We start from the raw sequence: 15,614 nt of genomic DNA, 5'->3' as shown, positions 1-15,614 counted from the left end.
AAATACAACTAAATAATGGAGAAATTACCCTCAACAAACAACTGAACAATAGCAATAGAGAAGCCTCAAAACCTCACACAGACAGAAGAACCAGCTTCAACACAACCTGTCCACACCTGCACAACAGAATACAGGATGTGGTGGACAGAGTAACCCTCAGTTAAACAGTTGGAGAGAAGGACCCACCAAAGAAAGACCCAACAACAATCAAAATCCAAAGACATACAGAGAACTAACATAAATGACAGTCCAAGACCAGCGAGCTTAGGAGATCAAGGAAATGCACCACTGAATCTCACAGGTCTCCTACCATAGAAGTTCACTCCATAAACCCAGGGAGTCAGAACAGATAAATTTAAGAAGCAGAGACTAACAAGAAGAGTCTCACAAACAATGGGAAGACAAAGAAACAATCCCCAAATAAAAGGAACTGAAGAAGCCTCAGAAAGAATGCTAAATGAAATAGAGGCAAGTCAACTATCAGATACTGAGTCAACTCAGTATCTGCTTTCAAAAGCAGTGGTTATCAGAAAGCTCAATGAGCTCACAGAGAATCACCAAAACTACAGGGAAACTACAATGAACTTACTGCAAACTATATCAACATGAAAAAGGAAATAGAAAATATCAACAAGGGCCAAGAAGAAATGAAGAATACAATTTCTGAACTGAAGAACACAGTAGAAGGAATCAAAAGCAGGCTCGATGAGGCAGAGGATCAGACCAGTGAGCTGGAGGACAAAGTAGACACCCAAACAACAAGAAAAGGAAAAGAGGCTCAGAAAGAATGAAAAGGGATTAAGGGAAATATAGGACAACATGGAACGTACAAATATCCATATAACAGGGATAACAGATGAGAAAGAAGAAAGAAAAGGAAGAAGGAGGAGGAGGAGAGGAGGAGCAAGGGATAGAAAACCTGTTTGAAAAAGTAATGATGGAAAACTTCCCTAATTTGGTGAGAAAAGAAGACACACAAATCCAGGCAACACAGAGAGTCCTAATCAAGAAGAACCCAAAGAGGCCCACTGCAAGACACATCATAATTAAAATGGCTAAATTCCAAGACAAAGGGATAATCTTAAAGGCAGCAAGGGAGAAACAGGAAGTAACATACAAGGGAACCCCATTATGACTAGCAGCTGACTTCTCAACAGAAATACTCCAAGCCAGAAGAAAATGACAAGAAATATTCCAAATAAGGAAAACCAGAGACTTGCAACCAAGGCTACTTTACCCAGTAAGGCTCTCAATTAAAATGGAAGGCCAAATAAGGAGTTTCCCAGACAAAGAAGTCTAAAAGAACACACTTCTACCAAACCAGCTCTGCAAGAGATGTTAAAGGAACTGCTTTAAGAAAAGGAAGGAAAACAGTGAGAGAGAGATGAACACAGGTACAAAAAATGGCAATTAATAAGTACATATCAATAATAACCTTAAATGTAAACAAATTAAATGCTCCAATCAAAAGACATAGAACAGCTAAATGGATGAGAAAGCATGACCCACACATATGGTGCCAACAAGAGATGCACCTCAGAACAAAAGACCTAAATAGACTGAAAGTGAAGGGCTGGAAATGGATATTCCAAGCAAATGGACAGGAAAAAAAAATGCCAGGGTAGCAATACTCATATCAGAAAAAATAGATGTCAAAAAAGGGCCATAAAAAGATACCCAGAAGGTCACTTCATGATACTCAAGGGAAGAATCCATCAAGAAGACATAAACATTATAAATATGCATGCACCCAACATAGGAGCATTCAAATACATAAAGAAAATCTTGGAGGACTTCAAGAAAGATATTGACAGTGACACAATTGTAGTAAGGGATTTCAACATCCCAGTATCCAAAATGTATAGATCTTCCAAATAAAATATCAACAAAGATATTGCGGCATTGAACAATGTCCTAGATCAAATGAACTTAACTGATATATATAGAACCTTTCATCCCAAAGAAGCAAAATACACATTCTTTTCAAATGCACATGGAACATTTTCAAAGATAGACCAGATGATAGGACACAAAACCAGCCTCAACAAATTCAAAAAAATTGAAATCATATCAAGAATTTTCTCTGATCAAAAGTAACTGAAACTAGAAACCAATCTCAAGTAAAGAAAAAACTCAAAAACACCCAAACTAATGGAAATTGAATAGCATACTATTAAACAATGAATGAGTCAAGAATGAAATTAGGGAAGAAATCAAAAAGTTTCTGGAAACAAATGAAAATGAACTCACAACAACCCAAAATTTATGGGACACAGTGAAAGCAGTCCTGAGGAGAAGTTCACAGTGATACAGGCCTACCTAAAAAAGATAGAAATGTTTCAAATAAACAACCTAACCCTACACCTATAAGAACTCGAAGAACAACAACAAAGACAGCCCAGAGCAAGCAGAAGGACAGAAATAACCAAGATCACAGCAGAATTAAATGACATAGAGACTAAAAGCACAATTCTAAAGGATCAATGAAATCCAGGAGCTGGTTCTTTGAAAAGATAAACAAAATCGACAAGCCTTTAAGCAGGCTCATCAAAAAAAAAAAAAGAGAGAGAGAGAGAGGAGCCAAATAAACACAATCAGAAATGAAAGAGGAGAGAATACAACTGATACCACAGAAATACAAAGGATTGTAAGAAATTACTATGAAGAACTACATGCCAAGAAATTTGAAAACCTAGGTGAAATGGACAAATTTCTAGAAGAATATAATCTTCCAAAAGTGAATGAAGAATAAGCAGAAAGCCTGAACAGACCAATAACAGCTGATGAAATTGAAGCAGTAATCAAAAAACTCCCTGACACACAAAAAGTCCCCAGACCAGATGGTTTCACAGGAGAATTCTACAAAGAATTTAAGGAAGAGCTGACCCCTATCCTTCACAGACTATTCCAAAAATTCCAAAAGACACCCAAACTCTTGATGGAAGACTCCCAAACTCTTTTTTATGAAGCCAGCATCATCTTAATTCCAAAACCAGAGAAAGACACAACAAAGAAAGAAAACTTCAGGCCAATATCGCTGATGAACATACATGCTAAAATCCTCAACAAAATATTGGCAAACTGCATCCAGCAGCATATTAAAATATCATACACTATGATCAAGTGGGATTCATCCCAGGGATGTAAGGATGGTGCAATATTTGCAAATCAACAAATGTAATACATCCCATAAACAAAAGCAAAGACAAAAATCACATGATCATATGAATAGATGCAGAAAAAGCATTTGATAAGGTACAGTACTCATTTATGATAAAAAACACTCAGCAAAGTGGGAATAGAGGGAGCATTCTTCAACATAATAATGGCCATATATTAGAGACTTACAGGCAACACCGTATTCAATGGGTGAAAACTAACAACTTTTCCACTAAGACTAGGAAGAAGACAAGGTTGTCTACTTACACTACTTCTATTCAATATAGTATTGGAAGTCCTAGCTACAGCAATGAGACAAGAAAAAGAAATAAAAGGCATCCAAATTGGAAAGGAAGAAACAAAACTGTCACTGTTTGCAGATGACATGATAGTGTACATAGAAAATCCTATAGTCTCCACAAAAAACTGCTCAGTCTAATAAATGAATTCAGCAAAACAGCAGGATACAAAGTCAATATCCAGAAATCAAAGGCATTTTTGTATACCAGCAATGAAACATCAGAAACATAAATCAGGAAAAAAAATCCCATTTGATATAGCAACAAGAAAAATAAAATACCTAAGAATAAACCTAACCACGGATGTAAAAGACCTATCCTCAGAAAACTATGCAACACTGAAGAAAGAAATTAAGGAAGACACAAACAACTGGAAACATATACTATGTTCATGAATTGGAAGAATTAACATCCTCAAAATGTCCATACTACCCAAAACAATGTATAGATTCAATGCAATCCTCATTAAAGTACCAATGGCATATTTCACAGGCATAGAACAAACACTTCAAAAATTTATATGGAACCATAAATGACCCCAAATAGCTGAAGCAATTTTGAGAAAGAAGAACAAAGCAGGAGGGATCACAATACCTGATATCAAACTATATTATAAGGCCACTGTATCAAAACAGCCTGGTATGTGCATAAGAACAGACACATAGACCAATGGAACAGAATAGAGAGCCCAGAAATAAACCCAAGTCTCTATGGTCAATTAATATTTGACAAAGGGGGCAACAACATAAAATGGAGTAAAAATAGCCTCTTCAATAAGAGGTGCTGGGAGATCTGGACAGCTATATGCAAAAAAATGAAACTCAATCACCAACAGACACCATACACAAAAATAAATTCAATAGATAAAAGATTTAAATATAAGTCATGACACCATGAAAGTCCTAGAGGAGAACATAGGCAGGAAAATCTCAGATATTCCACTCAGCAATATATTTTCACCAACATGTCCTTAGAGCAAATGATACAAAGGAAAGAATAAACAAATGGGATCCCATCAAAATAAAAAGCTTCTGCATGGCTAAAAAAAAAAAACAGTATTAAAATGAAAAGAGAACCAACTGTACAGGAAAACATATTTTCCCAATGATACCTCAGACAAGGGGTTGATCTCCAAAATGTATAAAGAACTCACATAACTCCACTCTAAGAAGACAAGCAACCCAATTAAAAAGTGGGCAAAGGACTTGAACAGACACTTCTCCAAGGAGCACATACAGAGGGCCCAGAGACACATGAAAAGATGCTCAGCATCACTAGCCATCAGAGAGATGCAAATTAAAACCACAGTGAGATACCACTTCACATTGGTGAGAACGGCCATCAAGTAACAAAGCAACAAACAACAAGTGTTGGAGAGGTTGTGGACAAAAGGGAACCCTAGTGCACTGTTCGTGGGACTGCAGACTGGTACAACCACTATGGAAAGCAGTATGGAATTTCCTCAGAAAACTAAAAATGGAACTGCCTTTGACCCAGCAATTCCACTGCTAGGATTATATTCTAAGAACCCTGAAACACCAATCCAAAACAACCTTTCTTTGTATCCCTAATGTTCATAGCAGCACAATTTACAATAGCCAAGTGCTGGAAGCAACCTAAGTGCCCATCAGTGAATGGATCAAAAAACTGTGCTACATTTACGCAATGGAATTCTATGCAGCAGAGAGAAAGAAGGTGCTCCTACTCTTTGTGACAGGGTAGATGGAAATGGAGAACATTATGCTAAGTGGAATAAACCAGGTGGCGAAAGACAAATACCATATGATCTCACCTTTAACTGGAATATAATCAACAAAATGAACAAGCAAGCAAAATATAAGCAAAGACACTGAAATTAAGAACAGTCTGACAGTGACAAAGGTGAGATGGGAGGAGATAATGGGGAAAAAGGGTGAAGGGTTTACAGGAACAATTATAAAGGACACATGGACAATAACAAGGAGGGGTGGAAACAGGGGAAGAAGGTGGGGAGGGCTGGGGTGGTAGGGAGGGGTGGGGGAAAAAGGCAGAAAACTGTATTCAAACAACAATAAAAATGCTTAAAAATAAGAAAATAAATAAAATAAAGTGTTAAACAACATTTTTTCAACTTTTATAAATAAGCTATGAACATACCCCAAGACAATAATTGTTACAGCAGAATTTTAATATTTTTTACTTTGACAGAATGAAAAATAGTGCAGTTACCCCAGTTTGGCATGTGGAAGTGTGTAGGACAGGAGAAAGGAAGAGCAGAGATGCCGATACTGCCATGTTCCAAGAACACCATACTAAAGGTATGAAGACACAAAAATAAATGTGTATAAATTACAACAGTAACTGAAAGAAGGATGATTAAAGCAGGGGTGTCAAACTCATTTTCTTTTTTTTTAAAGATTTTATTTATTTATTTTTAGAGGGGGAAGGGAGGGAGAAAGAGAGAGAGAGAGAGAGAAACATCAATGTGCAGTTGCTGGGGGTCATGGCCTGCAACCCAGGTATGTACCCTGACTGGGAATCGAACCTGCAACACTTTGGTTCGCAGCCCATGCTCAATCCACTGAGCTATGCCAGCCAGGGCTCAAACTCATTTTCATCTGGGGCCACATCAGCCTCGAGGTTACCTTCAAAGGGCTGAATGTAATTTCAACTCCTTAACAGTTAAGGAGTAGTTACATTTATACAGTCCTAAAAGTATTTCTGCCCTCTGAAGGCAACCATGAGGCTGATGTGGCTCCCAGTGAAAATGAGTTTGACACCCCTGAATTGTAAGGTGTCTTGTGGTTTAAAGCAGGGTTTTAGAAGGTGGACTATTATACAGTCAAATAAAGGTCCTTATCAAAATCTCCAGTGAGTTCTGATGCTGAAAGAGACCTTCAGAGTTGGCCCAAATTAGGGTGAGGTTTGGGACATCTGTAGCCCCACACTGAGCAGTCATGGAAGAGAGTGCCCCTGGCAAGTGGGGTGAAATTGGGTGAGGCAGCTCTCCTCACCTAAGGCAATTCTGGAGGAGGCCTAAGGGCTGAGGACTGTCAGCCAGCAACCAAGGGCATAAATCCTTCAGTACTAGGAGGAAGGAGTCCAGGTGGACCAGGGCAGCATCATTACAGAAGCATGTTCTAGTCACTGGACATACATGGTTTTTTTGGTGGGGGGATGTATGGCAGGGGGGTGGAAGAAAGCAAACAAAGAAATAAACGCTTTTAGAAATTCATCATCTCTTAACTTCCATTAACTCAGTTGGTTCACCTTATTAACTTACAAGCTCTCTTTCTTAAGTTAAACATTCTAGGATAATCAGGAAGGGCTATGATATGCTGCAGTATGATATTAACCTGCAGTAAACATTAAATCTCAGTAAAAACATTAACTGAATAAGTGGGACTGAATTCTACAGATATTCAAGGGACTCACTAATGAGTCTCCAACATCTTGTACACCTTCACCTCAACAATGGCCTTCAGACTTGCAGTAGTAGGAAAACACAAGCAGACACCCAGTTTTAAGTCCTGTTGGCTGGTACTAGACACATGACCCCAACCTAACCACAGAGGAATCTAAGGAATGTGCACAAGCTTATGGAATATTGGTGAGAACACTGTCCCATATGGACTGATATGATGCAGGGAAAGAGCCAAAGGCTAAATACTAGTAGGCTTTCATCTAGTAGTACCCATACACTATCTCCAAGATATATGCCTACTAAGACACTTCCTACTCAGCTCTTTTTTGTTAGAAAATTTGTTTGTAAAGAATGTATTTGTTGTTTTGGTTATCAAATATTATCAGTTAAAGATTATATTATTCAATGAAATCTGAGTGCAAAACAAAAAACAAAAAACAGTGGTCTCTATGAAACTGTCACTGGAAGGGAAGAAGACTCTGACTCTCTCATTAAAAAGACTCTTCCAGCATGGGGGCCAGTGTGACAATGTGGAACTGTAAGAATGTCCCATAATATAGTCTATCAGTTACCCTCATAATAGGGGTTATATTTCAACTAGAAAAGTCAGGTCTCAATGTCTCCCTAAGCTCTGGGTCTGGTTCAGTATCCAGCCCTGCCTTTTGTCTTTGCAGGGTCAAAAGCAAAGAGCTACATATAAAGACCAAAGACTTCCTGGACACCCAACACAAATCCTCTCCATTCCCCTGTCACTCCCTCTTGACTCCTATGGTAAATGACAATGTCCACCTTCAGGAAGATGACAAAACCAGCACAAAACCTCTGACCACTCAGTGTCTTGTTTTGGGCAGATTCAAATTATGACCTTGGGGAACAGAATCATCCTGAGAGTATTTGTCCACACATTCATAGTGCCCATGCCTGGTGACCTGCATTACAGCCTGGAGTACAGAAGACAATGGGCCCAAGAATGCCTAGTTCTCCATTCTCACTTTATCCAAGAGAGAGACAGGGCTTCCATTGGCTCCTTAGGCCCAATGAGTGGGCGAGGGAGCAGGGAGGAGGGGATGCCTGCTCCTCAATGGCATAGCCTTCCATACCCTGAAGATAAGCTCCCAGAGAATGAGATGGAGACCAGCTGTTAGTGCTGGGCTCATGTCATGGGAACTTCAGTGTGTAGCAACTTCCTTAACCCCTGGAAAGAGAACGCCATAAGGAAACAACAGGTCACTGTCCACTGACAAGGAAAGCTCTATCCTCTGAGAATTCTAGCTCAGCAGTGCCACCAGGTGACTACTGTGCAGGAGATAAGGGATGAGGTGAGTGTGAGTCAGCATCACCGACAATGTGCACTAGAAGCAGAGGAAACTACCATTTACCTCCTGGGGTCCACAGGAAACAAACTGTCCCTTATGCCACTCTACTGTGCTGGGGTTTGGAGTCATTTACAGCATCACCAAGATCTGGAAGGTCCAGTCCATATTCCTACTAAAGGGGGAGAGTGAACATAGGGCTGACTATCTGTGTCCCATGTATTTACATGATGATGTTTTTAAGAGCTGTGCATGTTACTCAGATGTGGTCATTCATAATCTTTCCTAAAATTGTTCAAACTTTGGTAGACACTCTAGAAACACACAAGAGACAGACACACACATACACAGAAACAGAGATAAGTTGTGAGGTGATGAGAGAAATGCAGAAAATAGAGAGGGATGCAAAAAACAACCACAGAAAGGTCAAAAGAGGCAGGTAAATAGTGACAAAGGTGAAGCTAGAGAAAAATAGGGAGACAGAGATGCAATGAGAGAGTGAGAGACACAGAGATGCAGAGACAGACATAAAAAGATGCAGAGAGACACAATGCAAAAAATATGCAGGAACAATGAGAAAAAGTGGCACAGGTAGAGATATAACAGGAAGAGGAAAGACAAAGACCTCATTGAATATCTGCATCTACTCTCTTCTGAAATCAGTTTGACCCCAGGCCTCCTTGCAACATGAACTAACTAAATTTCAGATGGGTTTCAATCATTTTGAACCAAAAAATATTGCTTTTATTACTGGTTATACTTTTCCAAAAATAAAAATTGACCTTGACCAATGTGAGTTGCCAAGATATAGTTGAAACAGCAGTTTAGTTCTTCGTGACACCAGGGGCCACTTGACCTGTGCCCAGGTAACTCCACTCTGCTGACAGACACACCTCTGACTGAACTGGAAGAGGGGCCGGCACATCCTAGGCCACCGCCCTGAACGTCAGTGCTAAAGAGCCAGGAAGGATGATGACTGAATTGATTTCTATCTCTTCTGCCCATATTTTTTGTTTGTCCATTTATTTTGCTTTTATATTCTACATATAAATGGATCACAAGGTATTTTTTGTTCTCTGTATGATGTGTTTCACTAGGTATAATCACCTCTAGACCAACCATGTGCAAATGACAAGATTTTACTACTTTTTATTGCTGAAAATATTCTTCTGTGTGTGTGTGTGATGTCCCATCTTTTCTATGCACTCATCTAATGATGGATATCTAGGGGGCATCCATATCTTGGCTCTTATTAGTATTGCTGCAATGAACATTGGGGTACATATAATTTTTACTGTTAGTGGTTTTGTTTTCATCAGATACATACCCAGAAGTGGAATTACTAGATCATATGGCAGCTTAATTTATAATTTTTGAGGAACCTTTAAACTGTTTCCCATTGGTGGCTGCACTAATTTACAATCCTACCAACAGTGTATGAGGATTCTCTTTTCTATCCACATCCTCACAAGCAGTTGTCCTAAGGTTTTAAAATTTATTATATTTTGTTTATGCTATTACAGTTTTTGCCTCCTCTGCCCGCTTTTCACACAGCTCCCCAAAGTGCCTCCAGTCTCCCTCAGGGAACAAAATATGTTCCTTTCATTCTGCAGTGGTTTTCCTGCCTCCCTCCAGCTAAGAAGTCTCAGTATACAGATAACACATAACATGTTTAATTATAATAAAAGCTCTATAGTCAGGTGAAGGCTTTAACATGCTTCTCTTGAACAGTCTGTGGGAGGAAATAGAAACAAACAAAATGTCTTGGAGCCTTGAGTAGGTTCAGCTGGCAGCCCAGAGGCACAGACTATAGGGTCACAGGAGGTGACCCAGCAACTGTGTGGGAGTCACTGTAGGACTCTGATCTCAGAGGGGGACAGGCTGACAGGCAGCTGGGAATTCTAGGCAGGGGCAAGCAGGCATTACAGAAGACACAGCCAATCCCAGTTGAAGTATCCTCAGGAGTCAGCGCAGGAGCCCTGTGAAAGACAGAGTGATCATCACCCTGAGCACATGCCCTCCCCCCTCCCCTCCGGGTCCCTGCAGCATCAGAGAGAGCTGAGGTCTGGGGCACAGGGTCATCACCTCTTCCCAATATCTGTGTAAAGGTGAAACCAACCAAAAGGACATGCCCTTCAGCTGCACACAGATGTGCAGAAGGCAGGGGCACAGCTGTTATTCCTTGGGGGTGGAGGATATTTGGGCACTTCAATCTTTCTAAGAAAATTTAATAACTAACCTTCCTTCTACCATTAGTAGCCTCTTGCAGTCATTTATAAATGCCCACAGACTGTAGCCACCAACATGAGGCACAAACTGGGCATCGTCCTGGTATCTAACACCCAAGATGTGGCTCTGGCTCCAAGTTTCACAGAAAGATGCCACCCACGTTAAGCCCTGGTTCTGCCTAACAAACCCCAGAGCCTCCTTCAGAAACTGAACAAACTTCTCCCCTGACTCTTGATCCCGTGGCAGAGAATAAGCCATGCACCTGTCTTCACAGCACACACACACACCCTCCCCTGCACTGAATCAGAGCAGAAACAGTACCTGCTGGAGGAGGCCCGTGAGATCCTACAAAAGGAAGTTATACAAAGAAAGGTCTCATTACATGAGCAACCAGTGTCTCGCCAACCCGAAGGGAAATGAGAGAAACAACCTAATTGAAAAATTTGTGTTCTCCCTACCCATTGGCCACAAGGCCTTAAACTGCCACAAGCTAAAATCCCCAAATGAATGAACATCACTAGAAGGAAGGGAGGGCAACACGCTGAGGACAGGGGCCAGTGAGACGATGATGAGCTGTGAGTGCTAGGACTCATGCTACCACCAGTCCTGTCTGTGGCAGGGCTGCCTTTCAGCCAGTGGAATCAGAGCTCAAAGCCTCCCCTAGGCTGTTCTGTCTCCTCCCACCACCAGCCCAGCCTCTTTCTTTCCAGGTCAGGAGGAAATACACCTAGAAGCAGGGACCTTCCTCAAGACAGGGTCTCAGTTGTAGCTCATCTTCCCCACTTCCCCAGAGTTCCTTACCCTTCTGTTTCCTCTGACGAATGAAAAGGCCCAGCCCAAGGAAGATCAGCCCCAGCACGAAGCCCCCGACGCCAGTCAGCATCTTGCTCTGGGCAGATTCAGACTGCGCCCCTGGGTAGCAGAGCCTGAGGTCAGCATTTGTCCCCACACCCACTGTGGCCCTTTAGGGAAACCCCTAACATCCAGTCTGAGGTACAGAAGGTGGAGGTACCAGGGGAACCTAGTTCTCCATTCTGACCACCCCTAGGGGAAGTACCAGCCAATTAAATCTCTGGACACCACAAGCGGGTGAGAGAGAGGGGGAAGCAGATCCCTGCTCTTTGAGACACATCTTTATCCTTGGACCCTGAGACCACAGTCACCAGCTGCAGGAGTCAGTCCTTCAGAGCTCTCAGGGCTGTGCTCTGGGACCAAAGTGTGCAGATTGACCTCCCTAGTGTCTGGAAAGACAATGAGATCAGGAATCCTCTGATGCCAGGTCACAGCTCTTGCATCCCACGGTGTCCAGCTCAGCAGTGACATCAGGGATAGGGGATGAGATGGGGTGGGCCAGGGGAAGCTCTGTTTGCTCTCTGTCCTGTGGGCCCGCAGTGGAAGGAAGCAAAGCGCCCCTTACTCCACTCCACTGTGATGGGGCTCTCGCGGCTGGGGTGCTCCACGTGGCAGGTGTAGACATCTCCTCGCTGGGGGGTCATTTCCAGCATCACAAGGATCTGGAAGGTCCAGTCCCCATTCCTAATAAGGGGGGTGGACACAATGCCGGCTGTCTCTTCTTGGTTATTCCGGAACCAGCGAACTTTGACCTGGCCTGGATAGAAATCTGTCACGGAGCAGACCAGCATGTTGTGGTGGTTTAGAGCCTCTGTCCTGGACGGGGAGATGGTCACTGTAGGCTCCACTGAGGGAGGAACAGACGGGAAGAGACAATAGGCTGGGTCTAGGGCAAAGAAACCTGAAACCGTTTGTATTCAGTAATTTAATAGCATCAATTTATTTACTTCAAAACTCCAGCTCTGTTGAGCTTTTCTAAGAAATTACATTCTGCTTTACAACACCATTGAAGGTTGTTTTTGTTTTTTGGAAACAATTTTTTCCTCTGACTTTGCATTTACAAATTGCAAATTAAGATCCCAGTCAAGAAGAGCTTAGTTTAATGCATTAAGCAAAATAGCACAAAATCATTAATAAAGTCCATTGTTAAGGCTCTACTTACCTTCTATTTTCTATTGAGTGGATGGCAGCTGAGAACATTTACTCGTTAATCTCATGAAGGTTTACTGAGCTCACACTGAGCCAGTCAGCGTGTCAGGCACACAAAGACAAGTGACAGTCCCTGCCTCAAAGAGGTCCCAGGACTAGTGACAGTCACTTAAGAAATCAGAATTGAGATGAATAATAATTTTAGGCCAAAAAGTCAAAACATGATAGATACGACAACTGTGATATATCAGACCGTGTGCCCGGGCCCCGACGGCAGCTGGGGAGCCGCCGAGCCCACCCGGCCGCGCCGGTTCAGCCGGAGACCCGCGGTGCGGGGCGCTCACGGCAGGGCCTGGGCCGGGGCACTCGGGGGCACCGGGCGCCGCTCCGGCGAAGGTCGGAGGTGAGGCAGGAGGTGCAAACCGGTGGAGGGAGCAGCAGACCTCTCAGGCGGCCCCAGGAAGGCTGTGGTCCCGAGTCCCCGCCGCTGCCGCCACCGGAACCGCCTCCCGGTCCTGGCGGCCCGGGCTCCGCCCCACAGGCCGCCCCGGCAGCCGGCGCGGCGCTCACCTCGCTGGTGCAAGGCCTGGGCCTCGTCCATCGGGTAGTTGTGTCTGCACACCGTGTCCACCTCGGCCCGCTTCCTGGTCCATGGATGTCCCTGGTTCCCGGTTCCAGTACTCGGCGCTCGGCCGCCCCAGCTCGGTCACCGCGCGGTGCTGCCCCACGTCGCTGTCGAAGCGCAGGAACTCCTGCCGGTTGTAGATCCATCTGTTCAGATACCGCACCCGCTGCGTCCCGTTGGTGAAGTAGCACAGGGCCCTAGTCTGGAACACGAAGTCCCCTGCGGGGAACCGCCGCCCGGTCAGCCCGCCGCCCCGCGCGGCCGCCCCACCCCGAGCCACCCTCCGGGGGCTCCTCCCGCCGCTCCCCCATCCCCGGGCCCGGAACGGCTGGTGTGTGGGGAGGGGACGGCGCTGCGACCGGCGGTCCCCGCCGGAGCCGGACACCCGGGCAGTCGGGCAGTCGGGGCGACCTCACGTCCACCCCTGTCCTCAGAGAACCGGGGCGCTGTCACAGGAAACCCCCCTTTCCCCAGAGCCCCGGGGGCCTCAGAGACGAGTGCCCGCACGAGCACCACAGTTCAAGGGAAGCGGCGACGGGAGGGTCTGGGATTAAGCCCGTCCTCGTGCCGACGGTCACAATCTCCGGGCCCCTGACAAAGTGCCTTCCTCCCCCGCCCCCCCCCCACTGCCGCGGGAAGGGGCGGACACCTCCCGACGCCTAGAAAGTAGCATTTACTCATGCAAAGAGCACGGGCTTTCAATTACATGAGTTAGATTCCAGTTAAACTGCCAGTTCCCAGCTTGAACAGGGCACCTGGAGCATCTGTAGCATAAATGCAGGTGTGTGCAAGGAAGACCGTAATGCCTGCACACGGGGTGTTAGGAAGACTGGCAGAGAATGTATGTGGAGAGAGTCCTGTGTCTGAAACAAATGGTCTCTCTATATGTACTACTCCCCTCTTCACATTCTCCTTTCTCTTAAATTCAGTCCACCATCAACACAAGACTCTGAATCCCTCAATTTACTATTTGACCCTAAATCAGTGAAACTGGGAGTTGAGACTCCCTGTCTGTGGTTGCCCAGTCAGTCAGCTGCACTCAGGCCCCAAAACTTCACCTCCAGAACCTCCCACTCTGACTCAGGGGTGTGGGGTCCTTTCCTTCAAATCTGAGACCCCTACTGCCACATTTCCCCAACTCAGAATCCCTTAGTGTTGGGTTGGCCACATAGTCCATATGGTTCTTTCTATAAAATAAAAGACATTTTTCATTTCACCAATAATTATTGCTTTGGATATTTTAAGTATATCGGCTATCTCCCACTATTGGCTCCTAGTGGGTAGAGGCCAGGGTTACTGCTAAACATCTTCCAATGCATAAGACAGCCCCACAGGAAAGGATTGTTTGCCCAAAATTTCAATAGTACCAAAAAAGTTCTCAAACCAGTTTTGACATGTTTGATCAGTCACAACATCTTCTCCATACACTGCATAAATCTCTTTTTGCATTTCAGTTGCTTTTTTTACCTTTCTTGAAATAATAAAGCATAATATACCAAAAACATTGCATATGTTTTTCCATCTGCAATATTAAAATGACTGTACAAAAATTCACCAATTTTAGATGATTTTTAAAATGTATCCTGATATGACAATGTCACAATACAATCTAACAAAATTGTTTTGAATTAAATTAAAGACAACTAAGCACTACTAGAGTCATCATAAGGGAAAAAACTAAACAAACTTTTTGACCAACCCAATATTTAGTCCAGACAAGATCTTGGGGGACCCTGAAAAGACAAATCCTGCTCTGTCTTCCTTGGAGAAACTCTTATCTTCAAAAATAACCCCTTTTCCTATCACTGGTGGCAGGTGCACACCAACTCCTTTCTCCCATTATAACATCCCCAGCCTTGAGCCAGTGGATTGTTATTGTCCTCACTTTCACTTTAGAAGGCAAAAGAGAAAATGTAACATAGCTATTTCTACAGAAGAGAGGAAATGAGTGATAAAAGACTGTATTCTCAGATCATAGTCAGCCCACGCCCCAGCCCAAGGGTCCCTCAGAGCCTGGTCCCCAGGCTGGGGGCTCTGGGGAACAGCTACCCTGCACTCACGTGGAGAGTCTCTGCCCTCAGCCACCAGGGCACTCAGCACCAGCAAGGTCACCATCGCAGCTGCTGTCCAAGGGCCCCTGGGGATCCGCAGAGCCATTTTCCCAGACATAACTGAGAACAAAGGAAAAAGTAACACTAGTGATCACAGCTCCTCCTGATGACTCTGAGGTAGAGTTCAGAGAATAAAAACCAGTGAAAGTGTCAGATGCAAGGTGGGATTGGAGAGTCCCCAGGACAGGAACCAATCAGCACTGCAGCTGAAGGCCCTCATCTGTCTCTGAGCAGATGTTTTTTTTATGAAGGTTCTTTACCTGATGCCTGGAACCTAGTCTTCATCAAACTGCACTGAAGATTTTCTGTTATAGAAGATCTGAAGATTGAATGTCTTAGGGGTTTACAGAATGCAAAGAGAAAAATTGTTCTGGTAGATATCTTTGTGTGATATTCAGTTAAAATCTATTGTTCTTATACCTGAGTTTTTTAGTAGAGGCAAGTGAATGGGGATCATATATCAGGAAAGAGAAA

General features: G+C 43.7%; 1 protein-coding gene across 1 annotated transcript; it reads right to left on the bottom strand.

Annotated features, from left to right (window-relative positions):
• Positions 1–9,827: 9,827 nt before the first annotated feature.
• On the bottom strand, positions 9,828–15,273 carry LOC123815923 (HLA class II histocompatibility antigen, DQ beta 1 chain-like). Its single transcript, XM_045834653.1, is given in 7 exon segments — positions 9,828–10,153; positions 10,725–10,748; positions 11,205–11,315; positions 11,821–12,102; positions 12,975–13,074; positions 13,076–13,248; positions 15,090–15,273. Coding segments are annotated over 7 exon segments (813 nt in total). The 5' UTR covers positions 15,199–15,273; the 3' UTR covers positions 9,828–10,139.
• Between the last annotated feature and the right edge of the window lie 341 nt (positions 15,274–15,614).

This window comes from Phyllostomus hastatus, unplaced genomic scaffold, assembly GCF_019186645.2.
Source record: "Phyllostomus hastatus isolate PE091 unplaced genomic scaffold, TTU_PhHast_1.1 phas_contig_1048, whole genome shotgun sequence".
Lineage (NCBI taxonomy): Eukaryota > Metazoa > Chordata > Mammalia > Chiroptera > Phyllostomidae > Phyllostomus > Phyllostomus hastatus.
The sequence above is the reverse complement of the archived record's forward strand: the minus strand, read 5'-3'. Positions and strand labels throughout refer to the sequence as shown.